This window comes from Xenopus laevis, chromosome 6L (assembly GCF_017654675.1).
Source record: "Xenopus laevis strain J_2021 chromosome 6L, Xenopus_laevis_v10.1, whole genome shotgun sequence".
Taxonomy (NCBI): domain Eukaryota; kingdom Metazoa; phylum Chordata; class Amphibia; order Anura; family Pipidae; genus Xenopus; species Xenopus laevis.
The window spans coordinates 4,710,213-4,732,863 of NC_054381.1; the positions used below are offsets into that span (position 1 = coordinate 4,710,213).

Here is a 22,651-nt window from a genome sequence, read left to right on the forward strand (position 1 = left end):
TCTGGGCTACGTCGTACTTCTTCTGGAAGTGGCAGACTCCTGTTAATCAGAAGGACAATTTTTTGGTGAAACAAAAGCGTATTTCCCTAAATTGGGTTATTTTGGGAGCCAACTCCCAGTGTAGGAGGCCATGCTGAGTCAGACACATGCGCATATTCATTGACTGTCCAGACTTAGTTCATGAATAACCAGGTCATGTAGACAGACAGGTCTGGACACTTCATTAATATGCAAATGTTTGGGCTACAGTACAGGTATGGCAGCCATTATCCAGAAACTTGTTATCCAGAAAGCTCTGAATTACGGAAATGCCATCTCCCATAGACTCCATTTCATCCAAATAATCCAAAATTTCAAAAATGATTTCCTTTTTCTGTGTAATAATAAAACAGTATCTTGTACTTGATCCCAGCTAAGATATAATTAATCCTTATTGGATACAAAACCAGCCTATTGGCTTTATTTAAAGGAGATATAAAGGATAAATGAAAAAACCCTAATTGTGTAGGCAATAATAAGTAATATATGGTGTTGCTGTTACATGGTGCTAAAAATTAATATTATCTTTAAAAATAGCCCCTTTATTGGAGCTCCCTATAGATGTTCTCTGGTCCCTGTCTGTGTTTCAAATGAGGGGTGGGCGTGTCCTAACAGTCCCTGCCAGAAAAACAGTAGGAGGGGGACAGCCAATCACACCCTGCAGTCAAACACACGTACAGACAGGCTTCAGTTCCCTATCAGGTCCTGCTAGCTGCTGATTGGTTCCTGTTCTACAGTGCAGTGAGCTGAGAGCCGCCGGCTCCCCTGCACAGCCTGGGAATTCAGAGAACAGGAAGTCAAAGGTAAGGGAGGGATTCTTAGGTTTTTTGCAGAAATATTCAATAAATCAGCTTGAAACACTACTTTTTTAAGCATAATTCTTCAATATCTAAATGGGTATAATGCACTGGTACATTCTTATTTTTTACACAATTTGTCTCCTTTAATGTATACATGATTTTCTAGTAGACTTAAGGTATGAAGATCCAAATTACAGAAAGATCCATTATCCAGTCCTGAGCATTCAGGTCCAATTAGGGTTGCCACCTTTTTTAGAAAAAAATACCAGCCTTCCTCTATATTTAAATTTTTTTCCCTATTGGGGTCACGCATCATTTTTACCGGTCAGGCCTGTAAAATATTGGCCAGGTGGCAACCCTAGGTCCAATACATGTATCACCACCTGCACCAGGAATAGACTGCCAATAGGAGTAGGTAGCATAGGCATGTGCCTTGGATTGGTGAAGGAGAGAGTGGGCGGCCTCAGGCGCCAGTACCTCTAGGTCCAGTTCTGACCAGGGAAGAGGTCACAATACTCTCTAGAAGGGAAGATTGTTGAAAAAATAATGTTGTTTCTAGGGATGCACCCAGGGGCGCTCCACCAATGAGGCGAGTTGAGACACCCGCCTCAGGCGGCAGCGCCCCCCTGGTTTTCAAACCGGAAATTCGGCTCTTCTAGTGCAGAGAGCGCTATTGCGCTCTCTGCACTAAACGTCGCGGACCGCCCCTGCCCTCTCCGGCGCTTTAAAGGCTGGGGAGGGGTGGGGGCGGCGAAAGAAGGCTGCCTCAGGCGGCATAATAGCAAGAATCGCCCTTGGATGCACCGAATCCACTATTTTGGATTCGGACGAACCCCTGAATCCTTCGTGAAAGAATACCAAACTGAATCGGAATCCTAGTTTGCATATGTAAATATGTTTTGCATATGCAAATTAGTGGTTAATTGATTTGTGACAAAAAGTCATGTGATTTCCCTTGCGCCCCTAATTTGAATATGCAAATTCAAATTCAGTTTGGTATTCGGCCAATCTTTTACGGAGGATTCAGGGGTTCGCCCGAATCCAAAATAGTGGTTCGGCCTGGCAGAAGGATTCTTAATCCTGCTGAAAAAGGCAGAATCCTGGCCAAATCCCAGACTGAATCCTGGGGCCCCCATGCCATTGCGCAAACTCTGGCGCGAGGGGCATATACACGAACTCCAACGTGCATGCGCAAAAGCCGGTGCTCCGTAAATAGTTTTTTTTGGGTGGGGGGCCCCGCCGGTTAGGATTCTGGCCTGGCCCGTCCGACCCTTGATGTGTAGATTGATGGGGCACTGGTGAGACTGATAAATATGTAGGGGCATTTCAGAGAGGAGCAAGTTATTAACTGAAATCAAGCCATTCTCATAAATATCTTCATTAGTTAGATACAAAATATTCACATTATATCATCTCTGTTATATATTTTATTTAGATCCAGCATTGCTTTGTGTTTGTTGTTTCACATATTTGTTATGACTTTAGATTTGTGTAGGAAAAGCGTTTGTAAATAAAGGTATATTTCAAACTGTCTGTAATTAAAGAACCCTTATAACCAGGATGTACATGTGTATTTGAGGACCCACATTTACATAAATATGTCCTTGGGCAACAGGGTTTTAGAACTGTTTTCAAGTCTTTCTCTTTTAAGAATGGGAGGGAAAGAGAGTAAAAGTGCTGGTCCTTGAGAAGGAGCTTGAGGTCTGGGCTTTGTAAGGGCAGGTGGGGGAAAAGTGAACTGGCTCTAGTATCCGTTAAGACAGCAGCAGAATAGCCGCTATACGTCCTTGATTTTGGAAAAGGGCTTTTAAAAAAACATTGGTGCCAGGGCCCCCCTTACAAGTTAAAAAAAAATTGGTAACAGGGGCCTATAAAATATTAAAATAATACATTGTTGGCCAGGGGATTAAAAAAAAACAACAAACACAAATTGGTGTTCAGTAGAATTGAACTCGTGGCTTCAGAACTTCAACTTCACCTCCTTTCATGACTTCTGGGAATTTCCATGCTTCAGGACTTCAATTTCAGCTGTTTTCATGATTTACGGTCTTTTCGCTTCGGGACTTCGGCTTTGTCTATTTTCGTAGCTTTGGGTCTTTTCGCCTCTTCGGGAGATCGGCTTCAGCTGTTTCCATGGCTTTGGGTCCTTCGGCTGTTCGGCACTTCTGCATTTCGGCTGTTCGGGACTTCAAAAATGGGCCAACGGCTTCGGCACTCACAAAGGGGGCCCGGCTCTTTCAAAACCGCAGCACTGCCAGGACCCCTTTCATGCCCGGGACACTTGTCCCCCCTGCCCCCCCCTGATGACGGCCCTGGATAGGACTATAGGAGGGTTCCATACATGGGCCAATAAACTGCTCCTTCGGTCTATTGGCAGATTTTATCAGCCCTTGCATAGCCACCTTGTTATAGGTCTTTATAGACTTTGCAATAACTCAGGTTGGGGGTTCTATATATCCAAAGCTACCAGTAACATCTGTAGCCTTGTCACTGTACCCCATGAGTAACCTTGGAGAGATGAACACTAATTGTACATTTTAGTATCTTTTAATAAGAAAGAAAAATTTTACAAAAACACGTTTATTATTTCTACAAGGTCATAAAATAATAAATTAGAGATTCTGGAAATCCCTAAACCTATGGCCACACAGGGGCTGAAATCCCCTGGCTGATTTTAGCCCTACTCCAGGCAGAAGCCTCCTCTCTTTTCCATATTCGGCTCAAAATGCAGAGACACACGATTCTCAATGCAGAGAAGAGAGCTTATTTCAGCGGGTGGATTTCGCCCCTGTGTGGCCCAAGCCTAAAGCTGAAGCACCTGCAATTGCTAAAGACCTAATTAAAGCAAACAGATAAAGTATGTGAGAAATGAATACGCAGAGGGTGTAGAATTCTATAAGGAGCATCAAACCTCCTCCACAATATAATTCAAAATCCACGCTTAAAATCCATTCCAACAAATACATAGTAATCAAAGGGAAAACAAAAGGTTTAAGGAGAAGTTTTAAAAAGTTAAAAATATATAAAATATTTAATTACATCATAAAATTAGAGAAGTCAGCTCCCTAGGAGATACATTTGTTTTATTGGTTTACAAATGTCCTCTCTTACTGAGTTGGTGGTCTGTATCATTTGGGCAAGGGTTTGTTTTTAGAGTTGCAAAAATATTAAAAGGTTTTGTATACAGTAAATTTATACTTATAGAAATAAGTTTTGAGTTGGTTGCAAACATTGCTGGCATCTCGTAATATCCCCCTTTACCCCCTTATAGACATGATAGGAGGTCACAAAAGAAAAAAAACAAGGTACCCTAAGAAAGTTGAGTTGCACTAGGCCCCATGAGTAAGTTATGCCCATCTATTGAGTAGATTTATCAGTGTATAGGGATTGCTCAGAGTCTGTATCAGACCAGTAATCCATATTCGTGTCCCTGTGAATGTGCTGATGTTTATTAAGGCTGCACTTACGCAGACACTTTTCCCCACACACTTCACAGCTGAACGTTTTTATTCCAATATGGGTGAACTCATGAGTCTGGAGAAGATCCTTCCGGCAGAAGCTTTCCTCTCACTCATTGCATTTATATGGTTTCTCCCCAGTGTGAATCCGCTGATGAACCCTAAGGGAATCTTTACGGGAGAAACATTTCCCACACTCCTCGCACTTAAAGTTCTTTTCCCCAGTGTGAGTCAGCTGGTGAGTGCTCAGATTCGTCTTCTGTGTGAAGCTCTTGCCGCACTTCTCACAGGTAAATGGCTTTTCTCCAGTGTGTGTCACTTTATGGACCTTGAGGTTCTGGTTTGTAGAGAAAACTCTCCCGCAGTCTTCACATTTAAATGGCGTCTCTCCAGTGTGAGTGCGAAGATGAATCCTGAGCTGATGCCTATCTCTAAAACTTGTCCCACACTCAGTACAGACATGAGGCTTCTCCCCTGTGTGGGTTAGCTGGTGCTTTTGGAGTCCTTTCTTGTCTTTGTACTGTTTCCCACATTCAGAGCATACAAATGGTTTCTCCTTACTGTGTGTCAGTTTGTGGCTATTGAGCTGTTTCTGCACATGGAATTTTTTCCCACACTCTTTACATGCAAATGGTTTCTCCCCTGTGTGACAGAGGAGGTGATTTTGGAGGCTTTGCTTTTTCTTGTACCCCTGCCCACACTCCGGACAGACAAAAGGCTTCTCTCCAGTGTGACTTAACTGGTGACTTTTTAAAAGTCGCTTTTGCATGAACTGCTTCCCACACTCGGTACATTCAAAGGGTTTTATCCCAGCATGCATTAGTTTGTGAGTCTCAAAATATGCCTTATGTGAGAAGGATTTCCCACACTCTTTACAGGCAAACGACTTCAACCCGGTGTGAGTCTGCATGTGGATATTAAGGTTTTTCTCCGATAGGAAGGTTTTCCTACACTCAGTACAAGGAATACCTGCCTCTCCTGTGTGAGTCCGAAGATGAGTGACTAGGCCCCTCTTATCCTTGTAGCCCTTTCCACACTCAGTACAGACATAGGGTTTCTCTCCAGTGTGGACTAACTGGTGTTTATTGAGGGTAAATTTGCGATTAAACCGTTGACCACACGTGGCACATTCAAACGGCTTCTCCCCGGTGTGAATTAACTGGTGCTGAATTAGTCTGTACTTGCGACTGAATTGCCTCCCACACTCAGAGCATTCAAATGATTTAATCCCAGTGTGGGTTAGTCGATGTGACTCAAGATTAGTCTTTATCCGGAAACATTTCCCACACTCTATACACTCAAATGGTTTCTCTCCGGTGTGAACACGTTGGTGGGTTTGAAGATTGGACTTTAATCTAAATGATTTACCACACTCTGAGCAGGAAAATGGCTTCTCCCCAGTGTGACACAACAGGTGCAATCGAAGAGTCTTTTTGAACTTAAATCTTTTTCCACATTCAGAACAAGCAAATGGCTCTTCACCGGTGTGAATTTGACAGTGGTCCTTTAACGTTCCAAGCTGAGAAAAACTTTTTCCACATTCATTACAAGTATATGGTTTCACTCCAGTGTGGACTCTTTGATGCCTGTGAAGATGGGCCTTGAATTGGAAGGATTTGCTGCACTCAGAACAGGCAAAAGGTTTTATGTTGCTGTGAGTTTTCATATGTTGGTTAAGAGTGAGTTTGCTCTTCAGTTGTTTCCCACATGTAGAACAGACATATGGTTTGTGCTTTTGGTGGATTTGCTGATGTTGATGAAGGTCTCTTTTGTACAGAAAGTTTTCATGACACTGAGTGCAGGTGAATGGTTTCTCCCCAGTATGAAGCCACTGGTGAGCTTGGAGGATGATTCTGTCTGAGAAGTATTTCCCACAAACAGCACAGACAAATGGCCTCCCAGTGTGAATACGTTTGTGGGAGAGAAGTTTCCTCTTACTACAGAGTCGTCTCTTACACTTTGTACAGACAAAAGGTTTGATGGTGCTCTGGGCACTAGAGATCACACTTCTCTTTGTTCTTTGTGCAGACAGTTTATGACTTTCATGAATTAATGAGGAAATTATAATTTTTTCACCTCGTAATGTTAAAGTCCTCTTTATATCATTGTCCATTTTAGCTTCTCTGTCCTTGTAGTTCTTTAAATCCTTTTGTTGTTCAGCCAACCTGTTACTTTTATTCTCATTTCCTTTTCCATGAGGAATAAGTCTAAAGCCAGTAACACCAGCATTGACTCTGTTGTCCCCATGAGGCCAGGTTTCTAATAAAATAAATACACGTGCATTATGTTGTGATTCTGGATGTTATAAACACATAATAACAACACAAAGGAATAAAGACAGGAATAGCTGTGAGTTTTCAGCCATATTGTATCTTAAATTTTAATATCACCAAGACAAAGCGGTTACTGTATACTTGATCCCATGTACCTTCCTGGCTGGCCTTGACAGCATCCAGCAGCAAGTGCTTGTCCCCCCATCCTTGGGTGTCAATTGTAGGGTATTGTAAGTAATGTATCAGTGTTTGCAGATGATACAAAACTATCAGCCCAATTAATTCCATCCAGGATGTGGCACTTGCAACATGATCTTGACTAACTGGCAATCTGGGCACTGGTAAGGCCCCATCTAGAATATGCCGTACAGTTTTGGCTCCATCACTCAAACAGGACATTATTGTATTAGAGAGGGGACAGAGAAGGGCAACTAAGCTGGTAAAGGGAAAATCTTAGCTATGAGGAAACACTGGCCAAATTGGGGATGTTCACTCTGGAGAAGAGGCGCTTAAGGGGAGATATGATAACTATGTATAAATATATAAGGGGATCATATAATAATCTCTCTAATGATTTATTTACCAGTAGGTCTTTCCAGCTGACACAAGGTCACCCATTCCGATTAGAAGAAAAGAGGTTCCAGCTAAATATTGGGAAGGGGTTTGTTACAGTGAGAGCTGTGAAGATGTGGAATTGCCTCCCTGAATCAGGGGTACAGGCTGATACATTAGATAGGTACAAGGAAGGGTCGGATGCTTTATTCACCAGTAGCTCCTCCCTGCAGACAGGAGGGAGCCAATGAGATTAGAGGAGGGAAAGGGGTGTTACAGGGAGAGCTGGGAAGTGAATCAGTGGTACAGGCTGATACATTAGATAGGTATAAGGAAGGGTCGGATGCTTTATTCACCAGTAGCTCCTCCCAGCAGACAGGAGGGAGCCAATGAGATTAGAGGAGGGAAAGGGGTGTTACAGGGAGAGCTGGGAAGTGAATCAGTGGTACAGGCTGATACATTAGATAGGTATAAGAAGGGGTTGGATGGTGTTTAGCAAGTGAGGGAATACAGGGATATGGGAGATAGCTCATAGTACAAGTTGATCCAGGGACTGGTCCCATTGCCATTTTGGAGTCAGGAAGGTATTTTATCCCCTCTGAGGCAAATTGGAGAGGCTTAAGATGGGTTTTTTGCCTTCCTCTGATTAAAAAAAATCTTTTAAAAATCCCATAGAAATGAATGGAGAGTCTCGGATTTTCACTTTAGAGGACTGTGGTGATCTCTAACTTCAATATACCCCATAGAGTTTTTATCATTACTGACACAAGGATTTGAGAGGTTTGGGGTGGGAAATGGTTAGGGTCGGACTGGCCCAATGGTGTGTTGGGAGAAAACATGGTGGGCCCCCGTCCAGTTGGGCCGAGGATTGCCACCTGGCTGGTATTTTACCATTATGGTATTTTACCATAACCAGAAAAGTTATAGTATTTTGGGAGAGTTGCCGACCCCTCCAACCAACACGAGGCATTCGATTTCTGGAAAGGCTTGGGGAAAATGAAAAATGGCTTTCCACGGTATTTTACTGGCCTGGCCGGTAAAAATAATGGTTGATCCCAATGTTATTAATAGGAAAAAATGATAAATATATAGGAAGGCCGGTATTTTTTTCTGGAAAAGGTGGCAACCCTATTTGGGCCTCCATGGCCAGAGCACACGGCAGGCTGAGTAGTGTAGCGGTCACTTACTAGGGGAATGCACTGAGTATTATTAATCTCTGGTATTCATGAGGAGGGTGAGCCTTAGCTCGGGGGGGAAGTGAGGCTGCAGTGGTGGGTCCTATGATTCAGTGGGCCCCGCTACCCCCACTCCAACACTGGAAATGGTCCCTTGGTTTCTTTTCTTACAACTACAACTGGTAACACTCCTACCACACTCGTGTAACAAATCATACTCAGACACAGACCCAAATACAGCCTAAAAGCATTAATTTTATAGCATGACTGTGGTTACTATACAAGATACATAGAAAGGCATTTTGTAATACTCACTTAATTGTGCGCTTTTCCCCTGGACAGCATCCCTTTTTGTGTGATTTTCCACTGGGTCGGATTTTATCCTTTCCAATGTGACCAATGGAAAACCTGCAAAAACAAAAAGCATGCAACATTTAACTCATTATTGTCCACTCCAGGCCTTTGCGTGAGTCTGTACAGCTCAGTACTGGGGGTGATTAAATTCACTTATTCAGGGGTCTATTTGTTGTGGAAACTAATGCAAATAAGCCCTTTTATTTACATACCAAATGAACCTGCCCTATAAATTCTGGGTAAAGAGTGGCCAATCAGAGCGCACACTCGGAGGACTATTTTTCAACAGTCTCATCTTGCTTTTAGGGAGTTATGTAATAAAAGACACTGGGGCTCATTTATAAACTCTGGGCAAATGTGCACCTGGGCAGTAAACCATAGCAACCAATCAGTGATTAGCTTTATTTCAGTCAGCTGAAAGCAATCATATGATTGGTTGCCATAAAGTTACTGCCCAGGAGCAATTTGCCCAGTGTTTATAAATGAGCCTCACTTAGTTTGCCCAGGAGCAGTAACCTATAGCATCCAATCAGCAGGCATCATTTACTGATGATGTTGCTTAAAAGCAACCATCTTATTGGTTGCTTTGAGCCACTGCTCCTGGCCAAGCGTAGTGCTTTTAATTACATATCAGGGATAGAGTTTTTTTTAAAAACCACAGATGCCATGAAAATTATTAAAAGATCTGTATATAAAAAGCATGAATGAAAAAAATGCTGACCGGCGAGCTAAAATATACGAATAGAGTGAAAAACAAAATCAGGAAACCTTTCAAATGCCCGACTTGATTAAATATGGTCCAATAGGATAAGCGCATTAACTGCTATTGGAATGTGGCTGCTTTGGTTTGGCAAATTTTTAAATTCGTTTTTCAAATTGTTAGAGTTTGAGAAATACAGAAAACCCACAACTTTTTAGAGATTCATGAGAGAAATAGAAATGTGAATGTTAGTAAATTGACCCCATGGTAAGCGTAAACAGTAGCCAAATATACTCATTCGTATTAAGTAGGGGAGGGAGAAGACAGGGATTTATCCTGAGCGGATGTTTGGGATGCATGTACCCCTCAGGATCTGTGGGGGGTATATAGGAGCATCATAGCTGCTAACATCAAGGGGGTTATTTATCAAGGTCCGAATTTATCTCAGCATTTCTAAGATAAAAAACCGAGCAACTCCGAATTCCCAAATGGACCCTATTTATCATTCAAAAACAATACGTTTAGGCTTTGCCCGAACAGTACGAATTTTTCGGACTTTTCCGCAAAAAACCTACTAATTTTTTGTAGTTTTTAAACTTTTTAGCCCAAAATCATCGGATATCGGTACTGACAGCAGCGCAAACACTGGGACCTTCCCCATTGACTAATACTGGACCCCGAGAGATTTTAGATGCTGGGTTTTCGGATTCGGAGTTTTCATACCATCGGACTTTAATAAATCTCGAAAAATTCATAGTTTTTTTTTTTTGCTCCGAAATCTACTAATTATTTGAAGTTCGGATATTTGGACTTTGATAAATAACCCCCTAAGAGCACACCCCCAACTGAAAAGCCCAATGGGTCAGCCCGGGTGAGATAATTCTAGGGTACTTTCAACTTTGAGTAGCTGAAAAGAACATTATTTACACTCAGGGGCGATCCTGGCCCCTCCGCCGCCTGAGGCAGCAGCAGTTGCTGCTGCCCCCCTCCCTCGGAAATTCGCTCTTAAAGTACCAGGAGCAGCATTTTTGCTGCCCCTGGTACCTAGTGGGGCGCTGCCGCCTGAGGCGACAGCCTCAACTCGCCTCATTGGTGAAGCACCCCTGTTTACACTACAAAGGACAGATAAAATCCTGAGTGGCATTTTCCTGTTTGACCTTGGTGCTAGAACACCTGTGCCCGACATTGGCCAGTAACTCCTCTATCAAAACTCCGTATATACGGCCTGTGTGATGCAAGGGGTGTCTCATTACTCACTTAACAACTGGCAATCCATGATGTCTCTAGAGATCTGAATCCGCTCTTCCCCCGGAAAGGAGAGTCCTCGGTCCATATCTGCTTCCATCCGGATGCTTCTAAGCTCTGATTTTACTGATAGAAAGGATCATTATTGGAACCAACATACAGTTATTTACAGTATAAACAACGTCACACAATGGTCACATGTTAAATTCCACTTGCCCCAGTGCACCCACTGCCAGTATTAAGGTGAATGAGGCAGAAGTTTAGGACTTTTCATTTGCAACATCCCACCCTGTTGATATTAACCTCTCCCAAATCCTGCTGCTACTGCTGCCGCCCTCTTGTGACGGTCCCACAGTGCATCATGGGATTGTAACAAGGTAGCACAGAAGTGTGAGGGGTGAGATTGCAGCACTAATACCAGCTGCCCCTGTTGCTTTCACATAAGGAAGGGACTTATAGTCCATTGGGGAGTTGTAGTTCGGCATCACCAGTTTTTTAGTAATAACATGAGAGGACTAACTCTATGGGGCAGATTTACTGAAGGGCAAAGTGGCTGACGCTAGCGTCCATTTGCTAGTGGTACTGCCGGCAGGGACATCACCAATTTACTAACGGGCGCAGGTGACAATTCACTTGCAAAAGAGACAGGAGCTAGCAATCATTTGCACTCCGCAAATTCACTAAAATGTGGATTTTACTGAACGTTACCGCTTTCGCCAGACTTGCCTCCGCCGGTTAAGACCAGGCGAAATGCAATGGAGTAGATAGGACTTCCTCAGTCTTCTGTCATTTACATTATATTCTGTCAGTGGAAAATGCATCAAAGTTAAAAAAACGCTGGCGTCTTTTCCTTATTTCAGAGTGATAGGCTGCAAAAGTCCTTCAAATTTTTTTTGGTAACCGGTTTTCTCCATAAATTTTCTAACATATGGAACTTTACAGTGGGCTCATATGCAGGGCATTATAATAGCTAGGGAAGCACCAAATCCACTATTTTGGGTCCTTCGGGAAAGATTACTGAATACCAAACCAAATCTGAATCCTAATTTGCATATGCAAATTAGTGATGGGAAGGGGAAAACATTTTTTACTTACTTGTTTTGTGACATAAAGTCATGCGATTTCGGATTTGTTTCGGCCAGGCAGAAGGATTTGACCAAATCCAAATCCTGCTCAGTTTACTCCTCAGAGGGGACAATGCTAATTTACTAAAATGCAAAGTTGTGTCCAGGGCGCCGAACGCTGCCGAATTTTCGCTAGCGTTACTTCGGCAATGTGAGCAATTCAAAGTGAAGATGTGTTAGCGTTCAATTCTGCCTAGCACAACTTCGTTAGAGGTCTTCGCTCAGCCTAATTTGCATACGGCGGGGAATTATAAAGTTGAATGGACGTATATGTTGCATCAAATACATTACACTACACAAGGCCAGGGAACCTTAATAAAATAAAATAGAGTTGTTATATTGCCCTACACATGAGCCCACTGTATAGTTTATGTGCCATATGTTAGGAAATGTAGAGGGGAACCTGGTTACCCAAAAAAAAATTTAAGGACTTTTGCAGCCTATCACTCGGGAAAAAGGAAAAGACGCCAGCGTTTTTTGGGACTTATGATGAAAGTAACAGAAGAATGAGGAAGATATATACACTCCAGTGTACTTTGCCTGATCTGAGCTGGTGAAAGAGGTAATGTGCAGTAAAATCCGCATCTTAGTGAATTTGCGGGGTAACGTCCATTTGCCAAAACGAAAATTTGCCTTACGTTAGAGCGCGAATGAGCGCTAATGTCTATTTCTTTTGCTAGCGAAGTTACGCCTGTGTCCAGGGGAAGTGCCTGAAAGCGGTTAGCGCAGGCGAATCGTCGACATCATTAGTCGCTTTGCCCTTGAGTAAATCTGCCCCTAACACTGAAAGTACTAAACACATAAGGCAAAACAGTTTGAGTGATTGACTGAAACCCACTGTGGAAAATAAAAAAAAAGGTTAACGGCGGCGTGTTATAGAATATCACTGTCTGCTTCTTTATTCTACATTTCTGTCTTGTCCTACTGACTCCATCTTGTCCTGCTGTCACTATCTGAGCTGAATATCACCATTGTTTTATCCTCCCTCCAAATAAAGCTTTACTTGTGTGACTTATAAGAAAACTTGAACTCTCTCAGGAACTCCATGTGCTCATTTACTATCCATGTGCCCATTCCACCTCCTAAATGTTCCACCCCTGACAGAGCAGCTGCCTCCCCCCATATACACACAGCCCAGGAGCCCACGTCCCACTCACTCACTGCACCATTCCCCCATAGACTTTAGCCCAATGTCCCCCTATCAGTCCCTATCACTGGCTGCTGTTTATGTGCCCATTCTGACAGGGATTTATCCTGAGAGGAGGCCTCAGTCATGTGATCTTTCCCAGCATGCATTGCCATAGGGACTGGGAGCTGCCTCTGTGGTGTTTGAATGTTTAAATATTAGTCTAAAAAGTTTTCACTATTATAACAGTCCCACATGTTTCTCCACTTGAGACCCCAGCAAAGCTTCTATAACAGACCCCCAAAGTCCCACAGCTCTCTGTCTCCCGCACAGTACGACATTGTCCCCAAGTGAAGTCTGTGAGGAAAGGACAAGGAATAGGGAGAGACTTACCCGTCAGTCAGGCAGGAGATGGGAACAAACACAATTCCCAGACTCTGAGCAGCAACTGCTGGATCCCAAATGTGACTGAGGGGGGAGGCAATGAAGTATTAAATGGCTCTGGGATGGGGGAGGGGAGAGGTAACACCTGTTGTTTCCTATCTACTAACGAATTTCGGTTGTCACTGATAAAGGGGATGGGGGATATTTTTCTGGTGGGCAAATGTTTGTTTCCCAGTTCATTTGTTTTATCCTCTGTGGCTTGTAACTTGTTTTGCTGCCGGCAGTGTCGGACTGGGACACCAGGGGCCCACCCAAAAACCTTTGACTAGGGGCCCACCAATTAATCTTAGACCAAGGGCCCACTCTTAGTAATATTATTATTCCTCTCCTCACTCAACCTCTAGTCTCCTAATCTCTTTTCTTTACACACTACAATCCATTATTCCATCTATTTCTCATAGAAATAGGTAATGACCATGAAATAGACCAAATATTTAGCAGCAGGAGGGCCCACTGACACCTTGGCCCACCGGGAGTTTTCCTGGTATCCCTGAGGGCCAGTCCGACACTGACTGCCAGGGGGTCTGTAGACTATTCTGTGTGTAAGTACAAGTGTGTGGAAATATGTTACAGAAAATACATAGACGTGTTTATCCGGTCAAATGTATAACTGACAGCCTACCAAAACAATACCAAGATATATATATATAGGTATTAATATGGTGTATAAAAGTGTGTGAGAGTGTGTGAGAGTGTATGAGGAAACAGTCCAGGTCTTTTGTACCCGGATATAAACCCCATCCATGGGATACACTTTCCCCACTGTATGAGGCAGATTTACTAAAGGGTAGAAGTGGCTAACGCTAGTGACTTTTTGCCAGCGTTGCCACCCGCAGGGACATCGCCAATTTACTAACAGACGCAGGCGCCAATTTGCTAGCGAACGGGACTGTCACTCTATCAATCATTACTCTGCAAATTCACTAAAGTGCGGATTTTACTGAACAGAGACATAACTAGAGGGGGGCGGGCCCTGGCGCGGGACGTGCAGCTGGGCCCCGCCCCCTCCAAACGGCCGGAAACTGACGCATTTACGGCCGCATTTACAGCTGCATTTCCCTAAGAAGAGAGTGGCGTGCGAGCTGCTGGGGGGGCCCTGGCCCAATCGCACCCCCTGCTCCCCCGGTAGTTACGCCACTGTTACTGAACGTTACCTCTTTCGCCAGAGTTGATTTCGCCAGCTCAGACCAGACAAAGTGCTAAAAAGCAGCGAAATCTTCCTCAATCCTCTGTCACTTACATCATATCCTGTGAGCCGAAAATGCAGTAAACTTCCAAAAACGCTGGCGACTTTTACTTTTTTGAGGCATAGTTGCCTGCAAAAGTCCTGACTTAAGCTTTTTTTTGGCTGACAAACTTTTTTTGGGTAACCGGTTTTCTCCAGACATTTCATAACATATGGAACATTCATTTTACAGTGGGCTCGTGTCAAGGGCATTGTATTAACTCTCTTGTCTTTATTAAGGTTCCCTGGACTTGTATTTGAAAAAGTGCTTCAAGCATTTGCACCAACATTTATAATAAAGACGTCCATACGACTTTAAATTACCCGCCATATGCAAATTGACCTGAGCGCAAGATCACTAGCGCTAGGCACAAACGAACGCTAGTGCATCTTCACTATGAAATGCTCACACTGCCGAAGTAACGATAACGAAAAGTCCGGGATGAAGCTTTGCATTTTTGTGAATTAGCGTTTTCTTATCTTATATGCGCCTGTTGAATTGGTGCAATAGGTGCGAAGCTGACGCTAGTGAAAATTCGCCCATTAGTGAACCTGTCCCTATGTTACTTACTGAATATGGTATGAAAATTTGTTTTGTACAATAATACCAGTGCATGTATGGCCTCCTTTACTTACAAATAGCCACATTCCAGATTTAAAGGATAACTAAACCTTTAAAATAAGTGAATGTAAAATTGATGAGGGGACTATTCTAAACACTTTTGCAATGTACATTCATTATTTATTTATTTTTAATGCCAAGATATTAAGGGATACATGTACTGTTAATATGAATGAATTTTGTTACAACAGCGCCACCTGCTGGTCACAGCGGGATACCCAACACCATCAGCAGGACAATAACTCAGTCCTCTTGTGTATATACACAATATTCTATTAGTACAAGCCCATAAATCAGCTAAAACATTCTCAATTGATTTAGGATGTTTGTGAAAGAAAATCCGATGGCACACACTCTGGCAAATGTGCAAAAAAATTGTAGTTTATTGAGATCCACACATGTTTCGGATCTCAATAAACGACAAGTTTTTTGCACATTTGCCAGAGCGTGTGCCATCTGATTTTCTACTATATACGGATTACTGAAACCAAGGTTTGCCGCAAGGTTTCCAGATTGAGCACCACCCAAATACACGCACAGGTTTTGCATTACCCCTGATTGTTTCTGAAAGAACTCTGTAATGCCGAAAGAGAGACAGCTGTGTTTTTTTGTTTTTTTTCACTATGAGGGGGAATTCACAAAAGTGGAGATAGACCATTTTTCTGAGTACAAGTGATGGTAAACCAGTGTAAAATACTTTTTCCATATTCACAAACAGAAATCCACCTAAATAACAACTCAACCGCCACTTTTCAGTTTTTAATGAAAGAGAGACACTCTTATGAGTTTGTCTTTCAAATGAAATAAAAATGGCGCAAAAACGACATTGTAAAGAACATTTTCTCCCAACATTTTAAAAATGAGTAAAGTTCAGTATAACTCTTCCCTGTGTGTCAGATCAATAATCTGCTCTGCTTTGTTTACCCTGTCTTCATTTCCCACCTCCTGTAGGTCTCCCATTGGGGATTCATTATCATATTAATAGGGATTAGAATCTTGTAGTCAGGGCACAAAAGCGTAAAAGCCTCATTAACAAAACAAATAAAACACTGATTAAACAAAAAAAGTGTATTTTATACAATATTATATGTAAAAAAAATGTAACTGACACTTGCGTTATATTACTAATTTTAACCTAATTTTAACCTTATGAATGAGGCATGATGCCAAGAGACGTGGCTTCATTGCAAATAATAATATGAGTTTGTGCCAGCATGTTTTTATGTGTAACTGATCTTGCCAGACTAATTGAAATGCCTTTTATAAGGAGGTGAGCAGGGACCTCGGCTCTGGAATAGCAGTGGATGTGATCTACAGTACTTGGACTTTACTAAAGCATTTGATACAGTGCTACACATAAGGTTACTGGTTAAATTAAGGAATGTTGACCTTGAACATAGTATTTGTACCTGGATATAGATCTGACTGAAGAATGGATTACAAGGAGTGGTGGTGAATGGAACATGCTTCAAGTTAAAAAACATTTTGTCCGTATTCATTACAAGTATATGGTTTCACTCCAGTGTGGGTTCTTTGGTGCATGTAAAGATTGACCTTGGATGGGAAGGATTTGTTGCACTAAGAACAGGCAAAAGGTTTTATGTTGCTGTGAGTTTTCATGTGTTGATTAGAAGTGAGTTTGCTCTTCAGTTGTTTCCAAACAGAGAACACACATATGTTTTGTACAGAAAGTTTTCATTACACTGAGTGCAGGTGAATGGTTTCTCCCCAGTATGAAGCCACTGGTGATCTTGGAAGGACAATTCTGTGTGAGAAGTATTTCCCACAAACAGCACAGACAAATGGCCTCCCAGTGTGAATACGTTTGTGATCTCGTTGCCACAGAGTCGTCTCTCACACTTTGTACAGACAAAAGGTTTGATGGTGCTCTGGGCACTAGAGATCACACTTCTCTTTGTTCTTTGTGCAGACAGTTTATGTTAAAGTCCTCTTTATATCAATGTCCATTTTAGCTTCTCTGTTCTTGTAGTTCTTTTAATCCTTTTGTTGTTCAGCCAACCTGTTACTTTTATTCTCATTTCCTTTTCCTGTTCCATGAGGAATAAGTCTAAAGCCAGTAACACCAGCATTGACTCTGTTGTCCCCATGAGGCCAGGGTTCTAATGAATTAAATACACGTGCATTATGTTGTGATTCTGGATAGTTAAATTGGGTTGAAAAAAGACAAAGTCCATCAAGTTCAACCCCTCCAAATGAAAACCCAGCAGCCATACACACACCCCTCCATTCCATCAATAAGTTGATCAACACAGTTTCCTGATTTTGCAATTTCCGGGTTTTTCCATAATTTTATCCTGGTCCCCTGAAAAAAGTAAAATGGGGGTTCCACTGCAGCAGACAAAGCCTAAGGCACGGGTTTATACAATGTCTGGCTCACCGACTGAGTAGCTTGTGAAGGAAATGGATAGGGGAAAGAACAGAGAAAAACGAATTGCTGATGGGCTGATCTGTACTTTATTCTTCACATCTTGTTACTTCATCTTCCCAAAGTAGTCCCACATTTTTCAAAATAAGGGGTGCCCCCACTCCCATATCCACCACTCAAATCATTTATGTTCTTAAAGGTGCGGCTCACCTTGAAGTAAACGTTTAGTATGTTATAGAATGTCCAATTCTAAGCAACTTTTTCATTGTTAATGCTAATTTGTATTATCATCTTTCTAGTAAGGTCCTCTCCTATTCATTTTCCAGTCTCTTATTCAAATAAATGCATGGTTGCTAGGGAAATTTCGACTCTAGCTACAAAATTATTTATAATGCTCATAAATTAAAAGCTAAATAACTCAAAAAAACACAAATAATAATAAATGAAAACCAATAGCAAATTGTCTCAGAATATCTCTCTCTACATCATACTAAAAGATAACTCAAAGGTGGACAGCGCCTTTAATCTCCCAGCCTAGAGTTTTTATCATTACTGAGTGGTGGAAATGAGCAGACACAAGGATTTGAGAGGTTTTGAGTGGGAAATGTTTAGGGTCGGACTGGCCCAATGGTGTGTTGGGAGAAAATCCAGTGGGCCCCGGTCCAGTTGGGCCTCCATGGCCAGAGCACACGGCAGGCTGGGTAGTGCAGCAGTCACATACTAGGGGAATGCACTGAGTGGTAATAATCTGCACTGGTACTGGTACTGGCACTGGTATTCGTGAGGAGGGGTGAGCCTTAGAAAGGGGGAAGGTGAGGCTGCAGTGGTGGGTCCTATGATCGAGTTTTTCAGTGGGCCCCACTACCCCCACTCCAACACTGTAAATGGTCCCTTGGTTTCTCTTCTTACAGACACAGGAGCTACAGCATCAGCCCTGAGTCCAAATTAACTTGTTACTGTGTGTTCTCTACAACTGGTAACACTCTAGTGTAACAAATCATACTCAGACACAGACCTAAATACAGACTTCTCCCTGGTAATGTGCTGACTAAAAACACAATGTTATACTATATCCTTCTGTGAGTGAAGACAGTGCATGCTGGGATTGATGGAAGTCCCAATAAGGCCCTAAGGGGACAACCTTCATTAGAGAAGTCAATGTACAGGGACCCCATGAATGAAGTAAACTAGTGTTCAGGATAGCCACTGTTATAGCACTCTCTAGATTGTGAGTTAGTGAGCTTTAGTTAGTAAGAGCAGCTTTGAGCTCCACCAAGGAGGATAGAAGGGAGTAGCTCTACCGCAGACTCTACTTGCCTGTAGTGAACGGATCACCGTACTGACAAGGGAAACAGGTTATTGTAATAAACCTGCATCTATCTGGACCCCAAGAGCTACTGACAACCCGGAAGCTGAAACTTTCAACTCCTTCAGTTCTGTCATCTATGCTGCATCTGCTACACCTGTGATTGTACCTGCATTTATTTCACCTACCTTATGAACTGTGAGTATTCTCAACCCTGTATAAAGCCTGCTCTTATCTTTTTATGCAAGAACTCCTGGTGTCCGTTTTCATTTATTTTACATCTTACTTTGTCAGTATAGAGATGTAGTTTAACAACACGCTCATGTGCTCCTTCCACTTATCGAAGGCTCATCCGGTTTAAAGAGGGTCAAATGTAGCCCATACTTTATTCTACTAGTTGGTTTTAGCTATTTTAAGCCAAAATATTGTTTATTATGTTTTTATCGTCCTTTAAAGGGGATTTTCTTGTTTCTTACAGACGGAATCCAAGTGACTTCCCTTTTCTGATTACAATTCCCAGTGTAGAGCACAATTGTGCAAGAACTCATGATGGCTCATTTAACCCGATGCCGCACTTGATACAGAGATTTCTAGCAAACCTACAACCACAAATAAGAACTGAATCTGTATATTAAAGGCCAAGTAAATCTTTAAAATTATTAAATGTAAAATGAAAGCGAGTACTGTTTCTATTGATTTTCCCAAACAAAAGAACACCAGAACCTTCTCTCTGACAACTTTCTTCATTTACTACTATGGAGAATCATCTTATTGGATATATTGGAGGACTTAGACCCCCATAAACTTTGAACATTTTATTACTATGGATCCCGTATCAGTGTTTGTAGGGATCACAATTGCGCTGTGGCATAATTTGTCAGTACAGGTATAGGGTCCAAATTACAGCAAGGCCATCTCCCATAGACTCCATTTTATCCAAATTTTTAAAAATGGTTTCCTTTTTCTCTGTAATAATAAAACAGTCGCTTGTACTTGAGCCCAACTAAGATATAATTAATCCTTATTGGAAGCAAAACCAGCCTATTGTGTATTTGATATTTACATGATTTTCTAGTAGACTTAAGGTATGAAGATCCAAATTACAGAAAGGTCCTTTATCCGGTATACCCCAGGTCCAGAGCATTCTGGATGACAGGTCCACTAAATGGACCACCAGAAATATTTATTGTCACTGTTTGGAAATGCAAAATCCTAATTCTGATAGAACACTAGTGGGGTCATGGAAGGCACTTTGAGGTCTCTATGGGGCATCATGTTTGTAGAATTTGGAATGTTCGCCCCTTCTGGTATATACAAGTTATGGGTGTAAGGTGCTTGATCTGGATGACCTTTTCCTGCCCAACAGGTCCAGTATCCAATGTAGAAATAAACTAGTAGCACACTGATTGGAGTAAAATAAGTGGATTTGTATTTTATTTAGCTCATGTAAATACAAGATAAGGGCATCGTTTTGGGCCCTTTATCAAGCCAACTAGTATGGGGCATCATTGGCAGTGCCCTCAGTCCTGCAGCAGATTCCAAATGATGTGACCAAGCAGTGCTACCAGCCTTGGAGTGATCCTATTGGCTGTGATACTGAACAATTTTATAAATAAAGCAGGGAGCAGCCGTGCAGCATGCAATAGTCGTCGTCGTCTCTGAATGCGCTCACGCATAGATTTCACCCATATTCTGCCAAAATACCAGTCTGTCACTGGACAAAAACACCAACCCATCCCCGGTCAGACTGGCTGAATGGATTACCCCTGTGGTCCCAGCATTAGTGGGTGCTGCTGTCCTGAGTTCCTGCGCAGAGCCTGGCAGGGGTGTGAGCATTGTGCAGGGTTTGCTGGGGGTGCTAGGGGTGTATATATATGTTACAGGAGACAGTCACTGGCAGCAGGTGCCCTCAATGTCCCTGGACTGACACTATCATGGCACAAGCCATCCAGTAAACATAAACCACTTTGCAAGGTACTACTAAGCCAACAGTGACATTTCAGAGCACATTTACCTCTGCAACCAGAAAAGTGCAAAATCCAAATACAGTCAGCATGCTTTTTTATTTTTCTCAAAAATGCAACATTTCTCCCCCAAATTCCAGCATTCTTGCGACTGCAGGGTGAGTTGCACCAGACACAATTATGGGCGATGTGTCAAAATGAACACAATTGCGATATTATGAGAGTGATATTTGCATGCGATTTTTTAGATCTAACTACACTGCTCCTATTGACGCAGGGCGCTGTGGGAACCCTAGAGCTACTGCCTCATTCAGAGTTGGTGCTTGCTATAGGGTTCTCATGCGTCAGTAGGCTCAAAACTGGGCCAAGTCGGCCCGTCGACCCTAGGCAACATGGCCGACCATGCCGCTCTTCCTGCGAACAAATGCATTTGTGGGAAAGAGTGCAAATGGGCATGAGCAGAAGAGCGCACACGACGAGGAAGTGCGCATACTCAGAAGTGCACACACGCCGAATTACTGCTGCAGTTGGGGAAGCACAAGGGTCCAAACTAGGGGAGGCGTCAGAAGAGGTACCTGCTTGGCACCCCTCTACCTTAGCATGTGCCTCTTCTGCCTACCCCTAGTTCCGACCCTGAGTAGGTACAACAGCACTGACTTGGAACAGAAGGAAGGCGGCGGCACAACTATATAGAAGTGCAAGGAGCACATATTGACCCAAGTACTGCAGCTGCACTTGTGGGTGTAAACGACCGTGTTTGTGTCCCATAACACTGCACCTTATTTCCAACACATTTTCTGTTCTGTATAGTGTACACAAAGTAAGTAGCTTTACAAATGGACTCAACAACTGCTTTTAAACTTTGCTTTTATTAACATTTAGGGGGTTATTTACTAAAACTCAAATTCCTCTGGTTGGGCTTTTTTAAAAGATCTGTAAGTAAATAAGTTCATTTATACAATGTCCCCCATTTGCAGTAAAATCAGTTAGGGCTATTGTCTTTTCTAAGTATGGAGTTGAATGCAAATTTCTGGGAAACTAATACAAAAGCCTGGTAAAATTCTTGAGAAATAAGCAGGAGACAAAAAGGAACACCAAGAGCCCCAATAGTGTAATATGTTTTTACAAGGAGGAATGGAAGAGTAAACAAGTTAATACTCACAAACCAGGGTTACCGATAGGCAACCACTGTATAGGCAGGTGGGGAGATTATCCTGACCCCACTCAGGAATAGGACGTCGCTCTCTGTAGAAGAAGAAAACAGGGATGATACCGCTCCACTCGGGGTGGACTCGATATAGTAGTAAGACAAAACAGAGGCGCCAAAAGGATAAAAATAGCTAAAAGCACTTAAAAACCCAATGGGTAATTCAGAGGAGGTAGTAATGAACTTACCTCCTCCAAGCAGACACCAACGAAAGTGGTAATTTTCAATAATAGTTTATTCAAAAAACAGTATTGCAACGCGTTTCACAGGCATTTCCTGCTTCATCAGGCAATATGGAACGGGAACAAAAACAACAGTGTCTTTGTAAAAACACGCCAGGCGCCTTTATCCTTTTGGCGCCTCTGTTTTGTCTTACTACCATATTGAGAAATAAGCAGATTGATTCAAAATAGTAAAAACAAAAATGTGCTAAAAATGTAAACATTTTTGGGAGAGATTTTTTAAAGTCATAGTAATGGACTCTAAATATAGTTTGACAAGATCAGAGGGGTGAAAGATAACAAGAACAGAGTAATTTGTCCCACTCCAGTTATTTTATTAATAAATAAGGTAAAATCGTGGACGGGAGTTTGTTTGATTGAAATGATGAGAAAACTTTGATATTTCAATATTCAATGTATTATTTATTCA

General features: G+C 42.3%; 1 protein-coding gene across 1 annotated transcript; it reads right to left on the reverse strand.

Moving 5' to 3' along the window:
• Nucleotides 1-3,370: 3,370 nt before the first annotated feature.
• LOC108718647 (oocyte zinc finger protein XlCOF6-like) lies at nt 3,371-13,364 on the reverse strand. The gene is made up of 4 exons (XM_018266968.2): nt 13,240-13,364; nt 10,609-10,722; nt 8,613-8,705; nt 3,371-6,556 (listed from the first exon to the last, which is right to left on the reverse strand). The coding sequence occupies exons 2-4, from the start codon at nt 10,694-10,696 to the stop codon at nt 4,407-4,409; spliced, it is 2,331 nt and encodes a 776-aa protein (XP_018122457.2). The 5' UTR covers nt 10,697-10,722; nt 13,240-13,364; the 3' UTR covers nt 3,371-4,406.
• Nucleotides 13,365-22,651: the final 9,287 nt, after the last annotated feature.